This window comes from Schistocerca cancellata, chromosome 4, assembly GCF_023864275.1.
Source record: "Schistocerca cancellata isolate TAMUIC-IGC-003103 chromosome 4, iqSchCanc2.1, whole genome shotgun sequence".
Taxonomy (NCBI): Eukaryota; Metazoa; Arthropoda; class Insecta; order Orthoptera; family Acrididae; genus Schistocerca; species Schistocerca cancellata.
In genome coordinates, this window is record NC_064629.1 from 891945452 (window position 1) to 891965045 (window position 19594).

The following is a 19594-nucleotide window of genomic DNA, read 5'->3' on the forward strand; positions in this document are numbered from 1 at the left end:
TTGCTTGTGTTCCCTTTAAAGACTGATTTGATATATATTACCTGAGACCATCTTGTTATTATTTTAATGTACTCAGCTGTTGATGATCCATGTTGCAAACTGAATTTACTGCTAGCTATCTCAAGGCTCTCTGAAATACCTTATTTTTATTTGCATAAGATAGGAAGTTACTTCCCCCAAACTTTTGATGTTGATGGTTTGTGTTAAATCTGCTGCAGATTCTATGTAGAGTACTTGTATGTGACATTTTCAGTAATGAAGTGGTATCTACAAACTTATAGGAATGAGAAGAAATAGAAAACAATAAACAACAAACTATCATGAATGTGGATCTAAACCTATGATTAAATTTGCTGACATTTATAAGAGTAATTTGTTCAGATCTAAATTCCAACATCTTTTCGCACTCCTCTACTTTATTTTCCAACACTCCTAAACTCTTTGTCACTACCTCTACTATATTCTCTATACAACATTCTGAACACCCAGAATCTATGTCTGAAAATTCTTGTAACAGATTCACAGTTTCTTGTACATTATTTACAGCTCAAGGAAAAGAACTATTTCCTAATGCCTTAAATTGCAATTTTTTCTTGAATAATGAAATAATTAAATACATATCTATAACAACAGAATGAGTAATTAATGGTGCTGGGTTTCTTTTGATCTGCACAAAATACACCAACTCACTCTTCCTTTCAGTTATTCTCCACTCACAGGGCAGTTCCACTTCCTTGTCATGAAACAGTTACTCTTCTAAGGAACTGAAAGCTTAATCATAGTCTTTTTTATTAGATAGACTATACTGTAGTGTTACTGCATGTCGTTAATTTTCTAAACCTAAGCTTTTTCTCCTCTGTCCCTTCATGTCTGCTGCCTTCTTTTGATTAGTAATAGGGATAGTCTGGGAATATCAATGTAGTTGCACCTGGCTGCAAAGGTGGGTTTTGCAGGGAGGCACGTAATAATTGTCCTGTGCTTTCATTCCAAACTTGCTTTTCCCACAGAGTTTCGTCTTTCTGAAAGTGCACATTGCATACCTGCAAATATAAATGAATAAAAAATAGGAATTGCACAACCAGGTATTTATAATTCATAACAGATTTATCAAAACTGCTATATGAATTTAAAGTTGTATCCTGCATAAAAACACAACAAGCCTCTCACCTCAAAGAAAGAGATATACTCATGAATGTGGAACATACACCAATGCATCATGACAATAAATTCAACAGAATAACTAAAAACAGGTGGAAGAGGAAAGAAGTTAACTTGTTCCATGTATATTAAAGGTATTTGGTATTGTAAAGTGCTCAAATGGTGATAGTACAAATGGTAATAGTACAAATGTGTATGGTTTAGTAACATGAAACTAATCTGGGGAGGGGGGGGCTACATATTCATGAATTCACTAGAAAGAGATCACATGCATGCGCGCGCTCACACACACACACACACACACACACACACACACACACACACACACACACACACACACACAGGCAGTGCGCTGCCTATGAGCACAGAACAGGGAGAACTCCCTGTTCCGCACTCATAGGCAGCACACCATGCCTGGAACACGCGGCGCTCGACGTCCACAGCACAGCTAAAATACCTGAAGATGGGCTTATAATAGTCCGAAACCGGTCGTGTGAAAATAAAGAAATTTACAACAGTTGCGGAAGTTCTTCCAACAGGATTGTTTGTTTTATTGAATAATTATAGAAATTTTCCCATTTAACATTTACATTTGTTGCATTGTAAAGTAGTTCCCATTTTTCATTGCCTAATGCCCTCTCAAGTTTATTATAGTTAAATTTGCTTTTATACATAAACTTACATCTTTTTTATATGAAGTTGTCCAAAATTTGGAGCCCTGGGCTGAGCCTGAGAAGCTTTCCTTTGACAAACTTTGTCAGTTGTTTACACAGTATTTCAGCCATCAAAACCACATGGTAGTGGCACGGTTGCAGTTTAACCAGCACCACATATGCCCTAGGTAATCATATGCAGACTGGATCACTGATCTGCAAGGCCTCTCAAGCAAGTGCCATTTTGAGTGTACCAAATGTGATACCCTTCATGCAGTCTATATAATTTGGGACACAATTGTCCACTTAGCTCTTGATACTGAGGTTCAGACTAAGGCTTTGGCCTTGTCCATCCCCTCTTTACCTGAAGTTGCCCAAGCTGTGGAATTGTGTGAAATTACATTGGTGGCTTGGGATGTCTTTTCTGATAATTGGCAGGTGGCACAATTAGGTGTGCATGGTCAACAGCCCCCAGTGTCCAACAGGTTACCCCAGATGGATTTGCCTCCTGCTCAACCATTGTGAGATGCTATCGTTGATGATTATAATGCAACAGCATCTCAGCCCTGCCTGTCTTCCCCTATATCAAGCTCGGCAGGTTTGCATCACTTGCTGCATTGTGATTTCTGCTCATGGTGATTTTCAGGTCCTCAGCGTTGTTCTCCTTCCCTTCCTTTCGTGAGCCACCAGTCCTGCCCTGATTGCCATTTGTTAGGTACTGGCTGAGAGTGCCCACATGTGGAGGCCATGCCATCAGATAGGACATTTGGCAGCTGTTTGTGACAGTTGGCAAGCCGTGAGTCAGTCATTGGCTAGTCTGCTCTTTTCCATGAACTTGGGAGCTGCCTCTAATGCCACAGGCATGTTGCCCCATTGTAGTTTGGTTAAGTTGATTGTGAACAGATTGCCAGTCAAATTTTAGGTAGATGGGGGAGCCTCAGGCAGACTCATTAATTTGGATACATACAAGATCTTGGGGTGTCCAGTGTTGAAACAGCCATTCTGTCAGTTTGTGTCTTATAGTAAACAGTGCATTCCCTTGTGAGGGCAGTTGTCCATCTCCAGGCATTATAAGAATGTGGAACAGCTACTTACAATGTTAGTGGTCAATTCACCATTGGTGCAAAATAAGTTACGGCTCAATACATTTTGTATGTCTTGTATTTTTGGCTTCCATATCATTGACAAAGTGCATTTAGTGTCTCAATCCATTCTTTTCATGATTTTGACTCCTTACTATGATCCTACAGCCTGCTATTTGAGAATACATGGAGCCAGAAAATTATGAGGCACATGTTTCCCTTAATCTGTCAGTGATCCTGAAATTTTGTTGTCCCTGTCCCATTCCCTTCACCATGAAGGTCAAGGCTGAGTGCCAGCATTGGCAGGATCAGAGTGTTGGTTCTCCTATGTCACTGAGTCTGTGGGCCACCCCTTTGGTGGTGATTTACAAGCCAAATGGTGCAGTGCACCTTTGCAGCAATATAAATCAGACAGTCAACATGAAATGTATTGCAGATTCATATCCCATACCACAGCAACTGGGGCTGTTGACAAAGTTGATAGGGGGATAGTATTTTTCCTACATTGACTTGTGCAAGACTTAACTGCAGTTGTCATTGGACACAGTGGGAGGAGCATTTATAGAACCTTCAATTGGTTTTCCGACACCTTCTGGAGAATGACTTTCATTGCAGCATGGAAAAGTGCAGTTTTTTCTCCACAGAGGTGAATATTTTGGATCATGTGCTTAGTAAAGATGGTCTCATCCCCACAAATGACCACACTAAGGCCATTGTCAACCTACCAACCACCAAGAACCTGAAGAACCTCCAGTTTTTTTATGGGTGAGATTTCGTATTATGCTCAGTTTGTCCCCAGGTTGTACACATATGCCAGCCTCTTAACAGACTTCATCAGATGGACCTTAAGTCTCTCTGGTCTGCAGAATGTTAATGGACTTTTCAGTTTGTCAAGCAGTGTTTGTATTCTGCTCCCTGTCTATCTTCCTTTTCACCAGATAAAAACTTGATCCTGGTCTGTGATGCATCCCAGTATGGCATTGGTGGCATACCATCCCAGTGTATCCCAGACAGCACCAGACAGCCCATCACTTGTGCATTGAAGATGCTTTCTGCTGAGCAACAGAGCAACTCACAAGTGGAAAAGGGGGCACTAGTTATAATTTTTTTGATTTAAAAAGTTTCATTTCTTTGTGTATGTGGTGAGGTTCCTCCTCATCAATAACCACAAGCCATTGGTTTCCTTATTTGGCCCTTGTTCCAGTCTGCTGGGTAGGACTGCCTACCAGTTGCAGTGATGGACCATCTTTCTCACTAACTATTCTTATGAAGTGAAACTTCCTGGCAGATTAAAACTGTGTGCCCGACCGAGACTCGAACTCGGGACCTTTGCCTTTTGCGGGCAAGTGCTCTACCATCTGCGCTACCGAAGCACGACTCACGCCCGGTACTCACAGCTTTACTTCTGCCAGTATCTCGTCTCCTACATTCCAAACTTTACAGAAGCTCTCCTGCGAACCTTGCAGAACTCTAGATTAGATGTAGTACAGCATGAAAAATTGAATACGCTTTTCATGCTGCATTCTCATTTGTAACAAATGAGAATGTCCATAACAGACAACCATGCCTTTGTAACAGGCAGTCTGTTAGTCAGCTTCACTGAACTTTAGAAATCCCTCGAGACTTGTGGAAGATTTTCAAGTTGTATTTGGCAATGACACTGTACTTATTATCTCACTGTCTTAAATTAAATATATAGCTGTATTACACATGAAAGTAATATATTTATTTTTCAAATGTGTGTGTATTCATTAAATATAAAAAACAACTGCATTATGTGCCTGTTGAACGTGTAAAGCAAGCTGTATGGAATCATGTGTGAAGATTTTAAATTATTTTTTTCCAATTTTTGTAAAACTTACTGATCTCATGACAGTATTTATTGTCTCAGTTTCAACATTTAATATGTTTTGGAACTTATTTCCATTCATGTACCTCAGATTTAAAACCCACTCTTATGAAACTGTCAGAAAGTGTTCTTGGTACTTTTATTTTACATCCAAGCTTCTGAAGATGTCAGAACTTTTTGAAATCTTTGGAGACTATTATTATTAATGAATTAATTGAATCATTCTTTGTCCAGGTGTGTCTTACCAAATGGGACAAATCTTGTGGAAGGAGATTTTCTACAGCTGAATGGAACCTCTATTCCCCATTCAACAGATATAGTCTTTATTGTTGAAGCTTCAGAGTGTAATAAAAATATCAGGGAAAATCGAAATATAGATTTGTTGATATCTGCATTGTCAAAAGAATTAACCGATAATGGATTTGTATCAAACAGGTAAAAAGAAGTAAATAGTCTCTATTTTAACACTGTAGCCACATACTTATTTTTAAAGTTGTGTTTATTGATTCTTGTTATCAGGAATGTAAATTACCATATACATACCTGTGTAGTATGTTTCTTTGTTATTGAAAAAAAATGGTTAAATTGAAAACCAAAGAAAATGTGGAAACGTTGATCCTCAGTAGAAGATATGCATATAATGAATGAGCTAGATTTGACAAACATAAGTTACAAACTCAAAGATATTTATGGTCTGTCAGAGGCTACATTTTACAATCAAAATAATCTCGCTGCCACAAAAATATGGCAATGTTACACAAGCTTCACCCAGTACTTATAATTACTTCAGTTGTAATTGTAATTTTATTTATCCTGTAGATCATACATTGTGTGCAGATAATCACGTGATGATATAGGACAAGTTAAAAATGGAGATGAGATGATACATGGATAAAATGATTATGTCAGTGATCTAATGATGATACAAATGTTCACATAATACATGTATTATCCCAAGGACCAGAAAAGTTTATAGGTGGATATCTTGTGAAAAATTCAGAATTGCACACTATTTCTGAATAAGTTCACATTATTAAGGGAAAGGAACTATGAGCAAGTAACATGGGAATTCAGAAGTACCATATGCATTTAAAAATCCATTACTATAGTAAAACAGTAAAGATGACACACTTCCGCATTAAGGTGTTTGGGTTTACATACAAAGTACAGAACATGGACAAAACATATTTTTATGTTTCAAAATATTCATCCATACTATAACAATACTTTTGCAATAAATATTTATGGACAGCAGTTTTAAATTTTGAGGTGTCTTTCATTGTTGTAATGTTATAAGGTAGCTTATCATAGAGTCTGTTTCCTATTTGCAGTAGTCCATTCTGTTTTAGTGTTGTGTATGCATGTTGAACATACTGCTTTCTCCATATGTTGCACAGATGGATACTCCGGTTAGTCAATAAAAAACTATTGCTATTTCCTAAGCTTTTCCTAAACGATATTATTATTGTAAAATATTTACACATGGTTGTGGAAGGATGTGAAGTTCCTTAAATAAGGTCTCGTGTGAGCTTCTTGTGGTAACAATTTCTATTCCTCTTAAAATTCTCTTTTGGCATATAAAACAACTTTTGCTGACAGATGCATTTCCCCAAAAGATTATTTCACATCACAGTAGAGATTCTGCCTGAGAAAGGTATACATTTTTTAGTGTTTCTTTCAAGGTACAACCAGAAATAATTTTGACAGTATAACATATGGTATTCAATTTATTTGTAATGTATTTTGCATGTAAGATGCATCTTAGATCTTCTTGGATTCATATTCCAACAAATTTGGTAGAGCTTACATTTTCAAGGGTTCTGGTAAACAACTCTATATCTGATGTTAGTGGACATATATTTTGCACAGTGTGTAAGTGCATTGAACTGTTTTTTCTATGTTTATTACTAAATTGTTTCCAGACAACCAGTCTGTAATATGGGTGGTACACTTTTTAATCTCATGCAGTAATTTTTATTTGGTCCTTCCTTTTATTATCACATTTGTGTCATCTGCAAATTTTATGTAATTATGGTGTGAATTAATTGGTTCCAAGTCATTTGCAAATAGTAGAAACAGAATTGGTGCTATAATGGAGCCTTGTGGCACACTTTACTTAATGTTCTGCTTTTTTGAGCAGTAGGACTTTATCTTGTTCCCTTCTTGGACAGCAAGCTCAACTACTTGCTTTCTATTTTGGAGATACAATTTGATCCATTCATAGGCTGGGCCCCTAATACCTTCAGCTTCAAGTTTCTTAAGCAAGATGTTGTGATTGATGACAATGAATGCTCAGTGTCTGGAACTTCTGAAGAGCGACATGTGCACAGTCATCATCCTTGTAATACAGCTTTACAAGCAGATCATGATCCTGCATTGAGACAGTCATGGTGAACGTTGCAGATGCGAAAGGAGGAAAAGCCATGAACCCAGCATGTTTACACCAACTTCAATGGGTCGTGCACATAACAGGTGTTTTCATTTACGTATTCTGACACACACGGCATCCTCTATTCATAAATTTTCACACCATTTTTTTCTTCTGCCATACGTTTTCCCCCTTCTGCGATAATATTTCTTTGCAATTTGACATCATTCTGGTCTTATTTCTACAGGATTTTGAAAGTTTAACTCTAATTATAATTGCCCTGTATATTGCCATCACCATATACTGTGGACTCCATGCATATGTCAACTGATGTGTGAGTAGTTTAAAATTATTTTTATTTCTTGTGTTCTATGTGTGGTTGATATGATTCTCCTCAAATAATATTTGACTGCTGTGTAAGAAGATTATATTTTCATAAATGTATATGGAGGGAACAGTTAGGATTTGTAATCTCCAAAATAATGGGCAACAAGACCCTGTTTGCTGTGCAGCACAGATACGAGGGTCACTCCAAAAGAAATGCACACTATTTTTGGAAAAATACAGTTTTCATTCTGCATGTGTGAAAGTTTTACAGTGTCTAGATACATTCTTCATGCTTGTTTTCAAACTTAGTTCAAACTTTTCCCATGAGTGACACCATCATAGCATGTCTTCAAGATTGTAGCAGCCATCTTGACGTTCGTCAGAAGCAACATGCTGTCATAGAATTCCTATTCTGTGAAAACTAGACAGTGGGAAACATCCACAAGAGGTTGAAAAAGGTGTATGGAGATGCTGCTGTCGATCGCAGTACAGTTAGTCGGTGGGCAAGCAGGTTACATGATGAAAGCGGGTACGGCAATATTGAGGATTGTCCTCGCAGTGGCAGGCCTCGTACTGCACACACTCCACACAATGTGCAGAGAGTTATCGAATTGGTGACTGCTGACAGACGCATCACAGTGAACGAATTGTCATGCTACATTAGGATAGGGGAAGGAAGTGTTTGCGGAATACTGAAAGTGTTGGCTCCCTAGTGCACGCTGCCAAACAGTGGCTCCATCAGGTTGGTCCAGAATTTAACCGTGTGGGTATACAGGTGCTGGTTGCAAGATGACGTAAGGCAGTTGAGAGGGATGGAAATTATGTGGAGAAATGAAAAGATTGTTCCTAAAGGATGTATTTACACACTGTAAAACTTTCAAACATGTAGAATAAAAGATGGATTTAAAAAAAAAATAGTGTGCATTTCTTTTGGAGTGACACTCATATATCAAAAAATTTTCTTTTGTGGTTCCAGTATTTAAGATACACTGTTTCAACTTCCCCAGAAAATTATCCCATATCTAATGACAGATTCAAAATTTTGTATGTACTCAGTGGAATTTACTAGTATTTGCATTGCAAATGTGAAACTTGTTACTTTATTTGATAGGAAGTCAATATGTGTATTCTAGCTTAAGTTCTTGTCCACATTTAGTCCCAGGAATTTAACAATATCAACTTCTTTCATAAGTTGATTGTTATGTTGAATTTTGAGTTCCACAAATTTTGAATGTTTGGTTTTGAAATAGACCAAGTTTCAACCCATTTAACTGGAACCAGTGTGATTACAAAGGAGCTTGGAATTTTTTGTGCATTGTCATCTTTAATAATCTGGAAACAGAACTGAAGGAGAATTTATATATATATATATATATGGGTAAGTCATTTATGTAGAATAGGAACAGGATTGGCCCCAAAATGGAGCTTTGAGGCACACCTTGTGATACTGTACTCCATTGAGAATAATAATTCACTGCATCTGAGATGATAGTTATCCTTTGTTTTTTGTTGTGTAAGTATAATGTTAGCCAGTTTAGAGCATTGTTCTTAATCCTGTATATATCTGATTTGTAGATAAGCAAGTCATGGTTGATGGAATCAATTGCTTTTGTGAGATCACAGAAGGTACCTGTAACTTACTCCCCTGACCCAGTGATTTACATATATTTTGAATTAAATTATTCACTGTATCCAGAGTATTTTTTCCTGGTTTAAATCCAGACTGGTTACTTATAATAATATATTTTTTACAAGAAAATTTTTCATCTGATTTGTAGCTACTTTCTCTAACACTTTGGTCAGGACTGGAAGAATAGAAATGGGGTGATAGTTTGTCTTCCCTCAACCCTTTCTTGAACAGAGGTCTAACTTTGGCATACTCCAAAACATTGGGAAAGCATCCCTGTTCAAAAGACTGGTTGAATATTTTAGTTTCAAGAGGTGCTATTATGCTACACACTGTTTTAATCACTTTAGTGGTATCCCATCCCACCCAGCAGAGTTTTAATTTTATAATGGTACTATAACATTTTCCACATCTTTCATTGTGACTTTTTTAACAGCTGTAAGATACTCAGATTCTTGGTGGAGTCCAAAGGGATTTTCTTTAATCTGCATCAACATCTGGCTTTGTCACATTTATGAAGAATTCATTTAAACACTCAGATATTTGAGCCAGGTTTACAGTAAAGCTATCATCTACTTTAATCCTAGATAGTTTATTATTACTAACTCTAACACCTACCTATGATTTGAAAACAGACCATACTGCTTTTGTTGTACTTTTATGTTATACAATGAACTCCTTGTTCGCCATTTGTTTGGCTGCCTTCACAACTTTTTAAAAATATTGCTTTACAATGACAAACATACTCAGTAAAATTTCTGTTTTTATTATATTTCAGTTAATTGTGGAGTTTCCGCTTCCTAGCACTAGAAATTTTTGTACCCTGAGTTCTCCATTTAAGTTTATTAGTCATTTTGTTGCATGTGTTTCTAAGTTGAAAAGTTTCTTTAAATATTTCAAGAAAGCTACTTAAAAAATTGTCAGAAGTTACTATTACTTGAAGTACAGCTGTCATAAGGCCATTCAACCTCTCTTAACTTATTTCTAAATATAATTTTTTTTTTTTTTAAGTTTCTTCTCATATCGCTTTTGTTACATGAAATTTCTTTCCTAATTTTTGGTAGTTCAATGAATAATGCAGAGTGGTCAGTGATTCCTAAATCTATGTAAAATTTATAAACATCTTCAAATATATAATTTGCTAGAATATTATCAATATAGGTAGTTGACTGTGCATTTACTCTAATGGGTTGCATGAAGTTTATTTTGAAGCCAAAGTTTTTTATTAAGTCAGTGAGTCAGTGAATTTGGACACATCATTGCTTTCGACTATGACATTAATATTTAAATCAGCAGTTATTACTATGTATTTCCTCTTTTCTTTATTGAGTTCTTCAAGCAGGCAATGAAATTTCACCAGAAAAGCTTTAACTGTAGCTTCCTCTGGTACTCTATAAGTAGAAACTACTATGACATTTAGGTCCCTCAACTCAATTCAGCAGCTTTCAAATATACACTCTTCAATCAGACGATTAAATCATTTATTATTTCATATTTTATATCAGAATGAGTATGTATGCAAGAGTTTCCATGAGATTTCTCTCATCTACAAAAGCTGTTAGCTAATTCAAAATTTTCAATTTTATTAAGAAGTTTAATATTTTCAGATGTAAGCCAATGTTCATTGAGGCAAATAACTTTGATATTTCAACATTCAGATGGAATAATTTGTTATTCATCCACTTTATGACTTTGGTTGAAAAGTCAGCACTTACATGTTAGTCCATTTATAGTGCATTATGAAGGGACATTCTTTTCTAGTTATGGTCTCAAGCATACTCTCTTTGGGACTGTTCAGTCTTGCCATTTTCATTACCAAACACTGTTTCTCATACCCATAATTTCTTGTAAGTTTCCTCTATTTTGCAGAATTTTACATGTATCAGCGAACATTTTACTAAAAATTTTGAATTCTAACCTATTTAAATGAAGACTGTCTTTACCAAAACATTTATTGTTTAAGAATTTATTGGGATTTATGAACATAGCTCTTAGATTGTTACAGTTTTCATTTAAATCATGGTTTATTCTCCAAAATATTGATGAGTGATTGATCTTCTGTAGATAATACCACTCACCAAGATTCTGTAGAGGTTACAGTCAGATCAAATTAAATTTCTTGTTTCACTTACAGTTTACTCTTCAGTGCTGCTTCTAAGAAAATTTGTTACATACGTGGATGAAGAAACCTTTGTAATTCTTCCAAGATGCCTCTGCTAAACCATCCTGCGAGCTTCATATGTTGCTAAAGTGTTTCTTCAAAGGGTGGGTCCTTATACCTGGATGAACATCTACTGTGGAATTCTGCACTACCATGTTTTTCAGCAGAGAATCACCTGTAACAATGAATTCATTTTTTTTCCTTCTGTTGTTCATTATTGAGACATTTTGAATTCTTTTTACTGTAAGTTACACTTGTCCACTTGTATTTATTTTTGGTTCTTGAGACTCCCGTATGAGTTTCTTCCCTACGGACAGCAGCCTCATTGTTTGAGCTAATAACTGTATAAGTCCACCCATTTTTATGCTAATTTCGTCTATTGACTCAGCTGTTTTGCAAAAACATTTTTTCCCACATTTCAAGTCAAAATTTTCTTGCTTCTGCACTGATAATTCTGTGTTTAAAGCATCAGTGCCTCTGCAAAGCACTTTAAGAATTTCTTCCTGCAAACTCACTGTGGAAGCTAGTTTTGTGTTTTCATCCTACAAACAGTCAAGGCATGACCAGTGAATATCTCCAAAAATAAATTTTAGGCATATGTTTTGCATGTCTTTCATGCAGCCACATGTTGCCCTTCACACATAGAACTCCTCATACAACCCATTTCTGACACTTTTTACATGATGCACTATTTAACTTTCACTTATTTATGAGCATTTTGTCACTGCACTTTTCAGTGTGCACCATCTTGACTATGTCTGGTGATGTGCTATTACATATAAGTGATAGTCAGTTTCTTGTCCAATAATGGAAATTCCTTGGTGGAGTAAAAAATTGATATGATGAACATTCAGTACATGCTGCAGGCATTGAGTAGAGTAGGGACACACAAAAAGCGTTTGGAACACAGTTTGCTATGATTTCTGTAAATATATGTGGGTGATGGTTAAGAGAGAGAGAGAGAGAGAGAGAGAGAGAGAGATAATTATGGCAGCTACTTCTAACCCTCATTCAACCAAAATAAGCTTGATGTGGCTAGCAAAATAGTGGTAACTGATGGGTAAATGGAGGAATCACTATTTTCAGAATTGTATCCCCTTTGTATATACATATATAACCATTTTCAGCTGAATGTAAGCAGATGATCTCTACATACCTGATATCCCAAGCATGTTGAGTATGGTTGGAAGTAACCTCAACATCCTCATAATCTGGGTTGCCACAACCTCTGGTGAAGACAACTGACCTTCAAAAGGTGACAGTTGATATTTATCAAATGATTGTGGTAATAACCTAAGAAAATAGTGTTATGGACTTCTGATGGAAGGCCATCTACTGCAAGATGACAAAATAATTCCTGCATTGACGTTTTTGCTATGATTTGCTATGCTGTTGTCCTCAGGATCTACCTGGGCTGGAGGTAGCTTGTACTGTGCGTTGTCTGAGAAAAAACGTAAACTAAGGCAACATGTAAGATGAACTGGCACTACGAGGCAAACTGGACATATTTATAGTTGTTTTAGGGGCTCTTAGGTTGTAGAAAAGTTTACTCAGTTTCTGAGTCTCGTCAGTTGACCCTGAACTGTAGTTATCAGAGCCAGTGCCTACACAGGCTGCAGAAATTATTTTTGAGACATGAGTTTCTAGGGTAGGTGATGGTCTTGAGACAAGAAGTTATAATAATTGAGACACTACAAGTAAAGTTGTGCCACTGTCTGCCAATAGTCATTGTGGCTATATACAGGTAGAATGGCATGATGCAATCCCTGATGGCATGTACAAAACCACTGCGGTACTCTCTGGAGCAAAATTATTTTGCTGGATACACCTCAGGACTGAAAAAAAAAAAAAAAAAAAAAAAAAAGAAGAAGAACACTGTATATTATTATTTATTAGGGTCAGAGGCAAACACAATACATGGTAATTGCCATTACAAGCCAATAAAAGAAAGAAGTATCAAGCTACACTACTGCTGACCTCAGAGTTGCAAGCAGGAGATCTTCTTCTGTGCAAGATGCAGAGCACAGTAGACACTCCAGTAGGTGTTACACGGTCTGTGCTTACCTGCAGTCACAGTAAGTGGTATACAGTAAATTGGGGTGAATTGGAACAGAAAAATTAAGTTTTTACTGAAACTTAATATCTAAATATTGTACTATAATTTTCAAATTTTAAATACAGCATCTCTAATCCTTCCTACAGCAATGTGCTAAAAGAATGAAAATGCTCTACCATAACCCTTCTTCAAATTTTAATCTGAATTGTGTTTCAAATCTCCCCAGGACTTTTACTAAGAAAAATGCATTTATACTATCTCAACTTTATATTAATTAGTGCCAATTAATGTGTTTAGTATTACCATCCAGCTTTATTAACCATTAAATCTCTGAGTTTACATATGCTTTTATAAGACTGATGTTTCAAAAAACAAACCATACCATTCATTACATAATACAACAGTTTAAATTACCTTATGTTAATGCCTTCTAGAGTTTTAAATATCATTCTTCCTCATCAGAAATCAGTTCCTTTCACCTTCATCACAACTTGTGCTTTTGACACTACACACGTCTACAACATCAGGAAAAAAGAAGTATTCTTGTTTCTCACTGATTTTCTTCCTCATGAAATTAACTTAAATGTCATCATGCAGCTCCATAGCTTCAATCCTTCCTACATATAATTTTGAATGGGTTGTCTCTGTAACAGGAAGATTAACAAAGACAAAATCTTTTTTGTGCATTATCATTGGAGGTGTCTCATAAGGTCCAGGTTCATATTCCTCTTCAGTTGTTGTCTCAGATATTACAGTTTCTTGCTCCAAAACTTTGGAATCATCAGCTTCCTTTTCCTTGCTGTCCACTCTAATATCGCCTGAAATTTCTGTCTGTGACATGACACTTTTCCCAGGGAGAACTTCCAGTTTCCTACCATGGGCTTTCTTTGGGTTGGGCATTAACAGACCCGTAACGAACATCTCTCAGGTGTTCCACAAAGGTGTCAGACCATACCTGCGTTGGGTTGCCTGTTTCATTTTCCAAACTACTGACAGGTAAGAGGGATAAAACTTTTTCTGGATTGAAAGGTACGATACCAAAAGCACGAAATCCTGCAATAGCATTGCCTTCAGTTTTCTCACCCATGTAGTGAAATGTCACATGCAATGTCTTAGGAAAGTCGCTTTTAGAAAGAACACATTGCCTTTCTTCCAATCAGTCAAAGCTTTTCACTAAGCCATCAACATTGGTCGAAAGAATGCCATGTCTCAAGGCTGGCAGATGTGTGTTGCATTTGCGGGAGCAACAAAAATGTAATATTGTTTTCCTCGCATTGGGAGACTACAACCAAGGAAATGTGGCTTGAGAGATTCTCTCCTGTCAGAACTTTGACCCCCTCAAGCCATCTTAAGATACAGCAAAGCTACTTTCTGAAACCAATCTTCAAATGTACTGAGGTCCAACTGTCCACTCTGATTTCTGTTGTAAGCTGTATGATTCATTTCACCTTCCATCCAGGATGGATACAGATGAGTAGCCTTATAAACTACATAACGTGGCAGAAGATCTCCTGCAGAAGCCATCATTACAGATGTACTTGTTTTGGATGAGTCTATGATTCTATGGGGATGTTTACATCCCCTCCTGACTAACACTGTGACAGCACCAGGATCATCAGAGAAGCTGGTCCCATCATAGCTGACTATGTGGCTAGGCAGAACCCCTCTCACAGTCTCCTCCAAATTCTTGAAATAGCCTGCTATGACATCTCTGTTCACTTTAACTCCAGTTCTCTTTACATTTTCACTCAAATGTACAGTCAAATTATTGCGATGAAAGCAGATTTTTCACCCACTCATATCCAGGCCTCTTGTCTTCAAACCTTTTTCCACTCTTCCCCTTTGGTCCAGAAAGCTCTTTACAATATCCCTTATCTAACTTGTCATTAATGGTTGGCCCCATTCTGCGCATTTAAATAATCCACTGATTAATGTCTTCTCTTCTTCTAAGCTAAAAACAGTTTGTCCACCTATTTTCAAAGGATTTTTGTTATTTAGTTTCCTTGAAAGTGTACTAGGTGGTATTCCATATTTTTTGGATGCATTCCTGAGTGATAATTTACGTGCCTTGACATCACTGACAGCTTTCTGCAGGCTTGTCTTGCTGTATTTTTTTATAGCCAGCTGGCCCAATCTCTTTTTTTTATATCCATGGCATGTTCAAATTCACTCTGGAAAAATATGATTTTCTACATTTATGCCTGCAACTAACAAATAACATAACGAAATTAACCTAACTTTTCATACATCATCACTCAGTTGTCCTCCACGTTCCAATATCAGAGAACTGTATTTCAATTACCAGAGTAGTTGTGCAACAGTTTGTTTCCAGATTTTTATAAAAAAGGTAAAGTTTACATTTAAATACATTTTTTTAAAATCACATAACTCTTTGACGCACACCCTGCACCCAGGCTACTAGCTTGAGTTTGGGGGTTCTCGTAAAGATAAGTCATTTTTAGATTACAAAAATATATAGTTTAGTATTTATTACATGGAAAGTAGGTGTATTAGTGTGCTTTTTAAGCGTACCATTAATGGTTTCAGTTTTCTTTACGTAATATAGCAGAAAACGCAAAAAGATCGTACAGTCGTCTTTTCTGTTTACATTTTGCTGCAGCTAATCTATATAATTTTGTTTAATTGATCTTTGCTCTCTCCAGAAATTTAACTGTAGTGTAGCTCTTCATTATTTAACTCACATTTCCAGAAAGTAGTGTAAATTTTAAGTTGTTGTTTCAGAAACTTTACACTGTTGTTTTTTGTTTCCACACAGTTGCATATAGGCCAAATTTGTAGAACCATATTTTCGTGTTTATCTGTAATTTAACTGACTTATTCTTAATAAACAATTACATTTATCATGAGTGAAAAATGGTTGACTTGCCATAGAATTGTTAGGTCAGGGCTTTGGTGTGATGGGTGCTGTAGTTTTTTCCATGTGGGTGACTGTAGTGGCGTGGGAATAGGGGAAGTAAATGAGACTCATCAGTGGTTTTGTAGGATATGTAGTAGAGATAGGAAGATACTAGAACAAGAGGGGAAAATTTCCACCCTTCAGGCTGAGTTAGACAAGGCCAGGGGAGATCTTGACAGGTTAAGGAGGGAGAAGGGTAAAGAGAGGTGGGAAGTGGCAACAGGCAACAGGAGGAACAGGCCTAGAACTTTGTCTGACAGCTCCATAGTGAATGTGGAAAATAGATTTGACCTGTTGCTTCAGTTAGAAGCTGGTGAGCCTCAAACAGTTCCAGGTGTAGACAGGGCACAACGAATTTTCAGCAGCAAATTGAAAGGTAAGAATGTAGGGAAATCAGTGAAGAGAAAGAAAGTGTTGTTGTTAGGTAGTTCCCATAGAAGAGGTGTTGGCCAACTTTTGCAGGATGAACTCGGATCAGAATACCAGGTCACCATTTTTTTAAAACTTAGTGCTGGTCTGGAGCAGGTGACAGAGGATTTAGGACCACTTTGCAAAGATTTCACTAAGGAAGACACCGTGGTTATAGTGGGTGGGCAGGTAATAGTATTGACAGAGATTCTGGGTACAGTATAGAGTGTGACCTAGCAAAGATTGCATCAGCATCGAAGCATACTAGTGTTGAGTTTGTATCTGTTCTTGGGCACCATGACCAACTTCATTTAAACTCTTCTGTCAAGAGAGTTAATTTGGAGTTGGAATGGCTGCTTATGTTGGGTGCAGGGTCACACATTGGTGTGGTTCCTGTTGATTCTCTCAATAGGTGGGATTATACTAGGCATGGCCTTCACCTCAACAGGAAAGGGAAGGGTAAACTGGCTGGGAAAAGAGCAGGAAAGTTAAAGGGGGGAGGCACTGTCATGAGTGATAAAATGCCAGTAGTTATAGGGTTCAGAAAACACCACTTTTATTAGAGTAGGGAGGACAGAAAGAAATTACATTTTAAGAGAGGTTAGGACTGAGACAAACATTCAGTTTGAGAAAGAAACCAAAAAAACACAATTATAGCTTATTATATCAGCATAAACAGCTATTGGTAAAGAAATTTCGACAGTCAGCAGATATTTCAACTCTACCCAATTTTAACTCAGTCAATGTGAAATGTCAGCTATCTCTATTGCATCAAAATATTCGAGGAATGAGAAATAAAATTAATGAATTAATTATCTGCATAGATGAATTAGAGTCCTCAAACACAGCTGACATAATCTGCCTCTCTGAACATCATGTGGAAAATGGTATACAAATTTTACGTGTTACAGGGTTTAGGTTAGCATCTCACTTTTGTAGAGCAGAAATGGAGAAAGGAGGAGTTGCCACATTCACCAGGAACTGTTATAAATTTAAGAACATAGACATTCATAAATTTTGCCTAGAACAGCATATTGAAGTGTGTGCAACAGGAGTAGAATTTCACAAAAAATCCTTCAAAATATTAAGTGTATATTGAGCACCTGCAGGTAACTTAAATCTGTTCATAACCAACCTTAAAGCTGTACTGGCCCATTTAACAACCAAAAACAAAGAAATAGTGGTTGCTGGTGATTTCAATGTAGGTTTCTTTAAAGACTCTCCCAATAAGAACTCATTTGAGTTAGTAACACTATCATTCAACTTAATCCCCACTGTAAAGTTCCCCACTAGGGTAGCCAATTGCTCACAAACAGCCATTGATAATATATTTATAGAAAAGTCGAATGACAAAATTATGTTAGAAAACCAATAGTCAATGGCCTCTCAGACCATGACATGCAGTTACTTCTGTTAAATATTAATACAGAAGAGGATATAAAATCAGTTACATCTGAGCTCAAGAGGGTAATCAATAAGCCAAAAATTGATTATTTTAGGACACTCCTCAAAGACATTCACTGGACTGATGTATACAGTGCTCATGGCGTGAATGAAAAATATAACACTTTTGCTAATAAACTGCTTACCTTATTTGAACACTGTTTTTCCCCAAAACTAACCAAGGTTAGAGCAAAGTCTACAAAGGAGCCATGGATTACTCAAGGAATAGGGGTATCTTGTAAAATAAAAGAAAACTGTATCTGTCAATCCGAAACAGTTCTGATGTTGATTGTTATAGCGCATTACAAGAAATACTGAAAAATATTAAAGACTGTAATATGGACATCAAAGCAAATATATTGCCAGGAAAAGATATATCAGATAACAAAATAAAGACAACGTGGGATATAGTGAAGGAGGAGACCAGTAGAACCAGTCATGAAGAGGGACAAATAGCATTAAGAGTAAATGATATGTTGGTGACAGATGTGTGTAGTGTTGCAGAACTTTTTAACAAACATTTTCTAACTGTTACTGAAAAGATGGAGTTGTCAGGTTCTGTAGATGCTGCTATGGAACACCTCAGACCAGACATTTCAAGTAACTTCCCTAATATGAATTTGACCCTAACTACCCCAGCAGAAATAATGTCACCATTAAATCTTTAAAATCAAAAACATCTAGTGGGTATGATGAAATATCAACAAAGTTAATTAAAGAATGTGATTCTTAGTTAAGTAACATATTGAGCTATCTGTATAACCAAAAAACAAAGATTTTGAGACTTACCAAACAAAAGCTCTGGCAGGTCGATAGACACACAAACAAACACAAACATACACACAAAATTCAAGCTTTCGCAACAAACAGTTGCTTCAGCAGGAAAGAGGGAAGGAGAGGGAAAGACAAAAGGATGTGGGTTTTAAGGAGTCATTCCAATCCCGGGAGCGGAAAGACTTACCTGAGGGGGAAAAAAGGACAGGTATACACTCGCACACACACACATATCCATCCACACATACACAGACACAAGCAGACACAGCTGAAGTGTCTTAACAGGCATCAAAGGGTCTGCTTGTGTCTGTGTATGTGCGGATGGATGTGTGTGTGTGTGTGTGTGTGTGTGTGTTCCCCCTGAGGTAAGTCTTTCCGCTCCCGGGATTGGAATGACTCCTTACCCTCTCCCTTAAAACCTACATCCTTTCGTCTTTCCCTCTCCTTCCCTCTTTCCTGATGAAGCAACTGTTTGTTGTGAAAGCTTGAATTTTGTGTGTATGTTTGTGTTTGTTTGTGTGTCTATCGACCTGCCAGCGCTTTTGTTTGGTAAGTCTCAAAATCTTTGTTTTTAGATATATTTTTCTCACGTGGAATGTTTCCCTCTATTATATTCGTATCTGTATAACCAGTCATTTATCAGTGAAATATTTCCTGAATGGTTGAAATATGCTGAGTTAAGCCACTGTTTAAGATGGTATATAAAGAAATAGCATCAAATTTCCATCCAATTTCCCTTTTGCCAGCATTCTCAAAAATTTTGGTAAAAGT

General features: G+C 36.8%; 1 protein-coding gene across 1 annotated transcript in view; it reads left to right on the forward strand.

The window, feature by feature from the left end:
* LOC126185051 (uncharacterized) overlaps nt 1-19594 on the forward strand; it is a 707909-nt gene that overhangs the window by 650790 nt on the left and 37525 nt on the right. The window contains exon 67 of the mRNA XM_049927806.1: nt 4977-5177. Within this exon, the coding sequence (XP_049783763.1) occupies nt 4977-5177 (201 nt within the window). The remainder of the gene's footprint in view (nt 1-4976; nt 5178-19594) is intronic.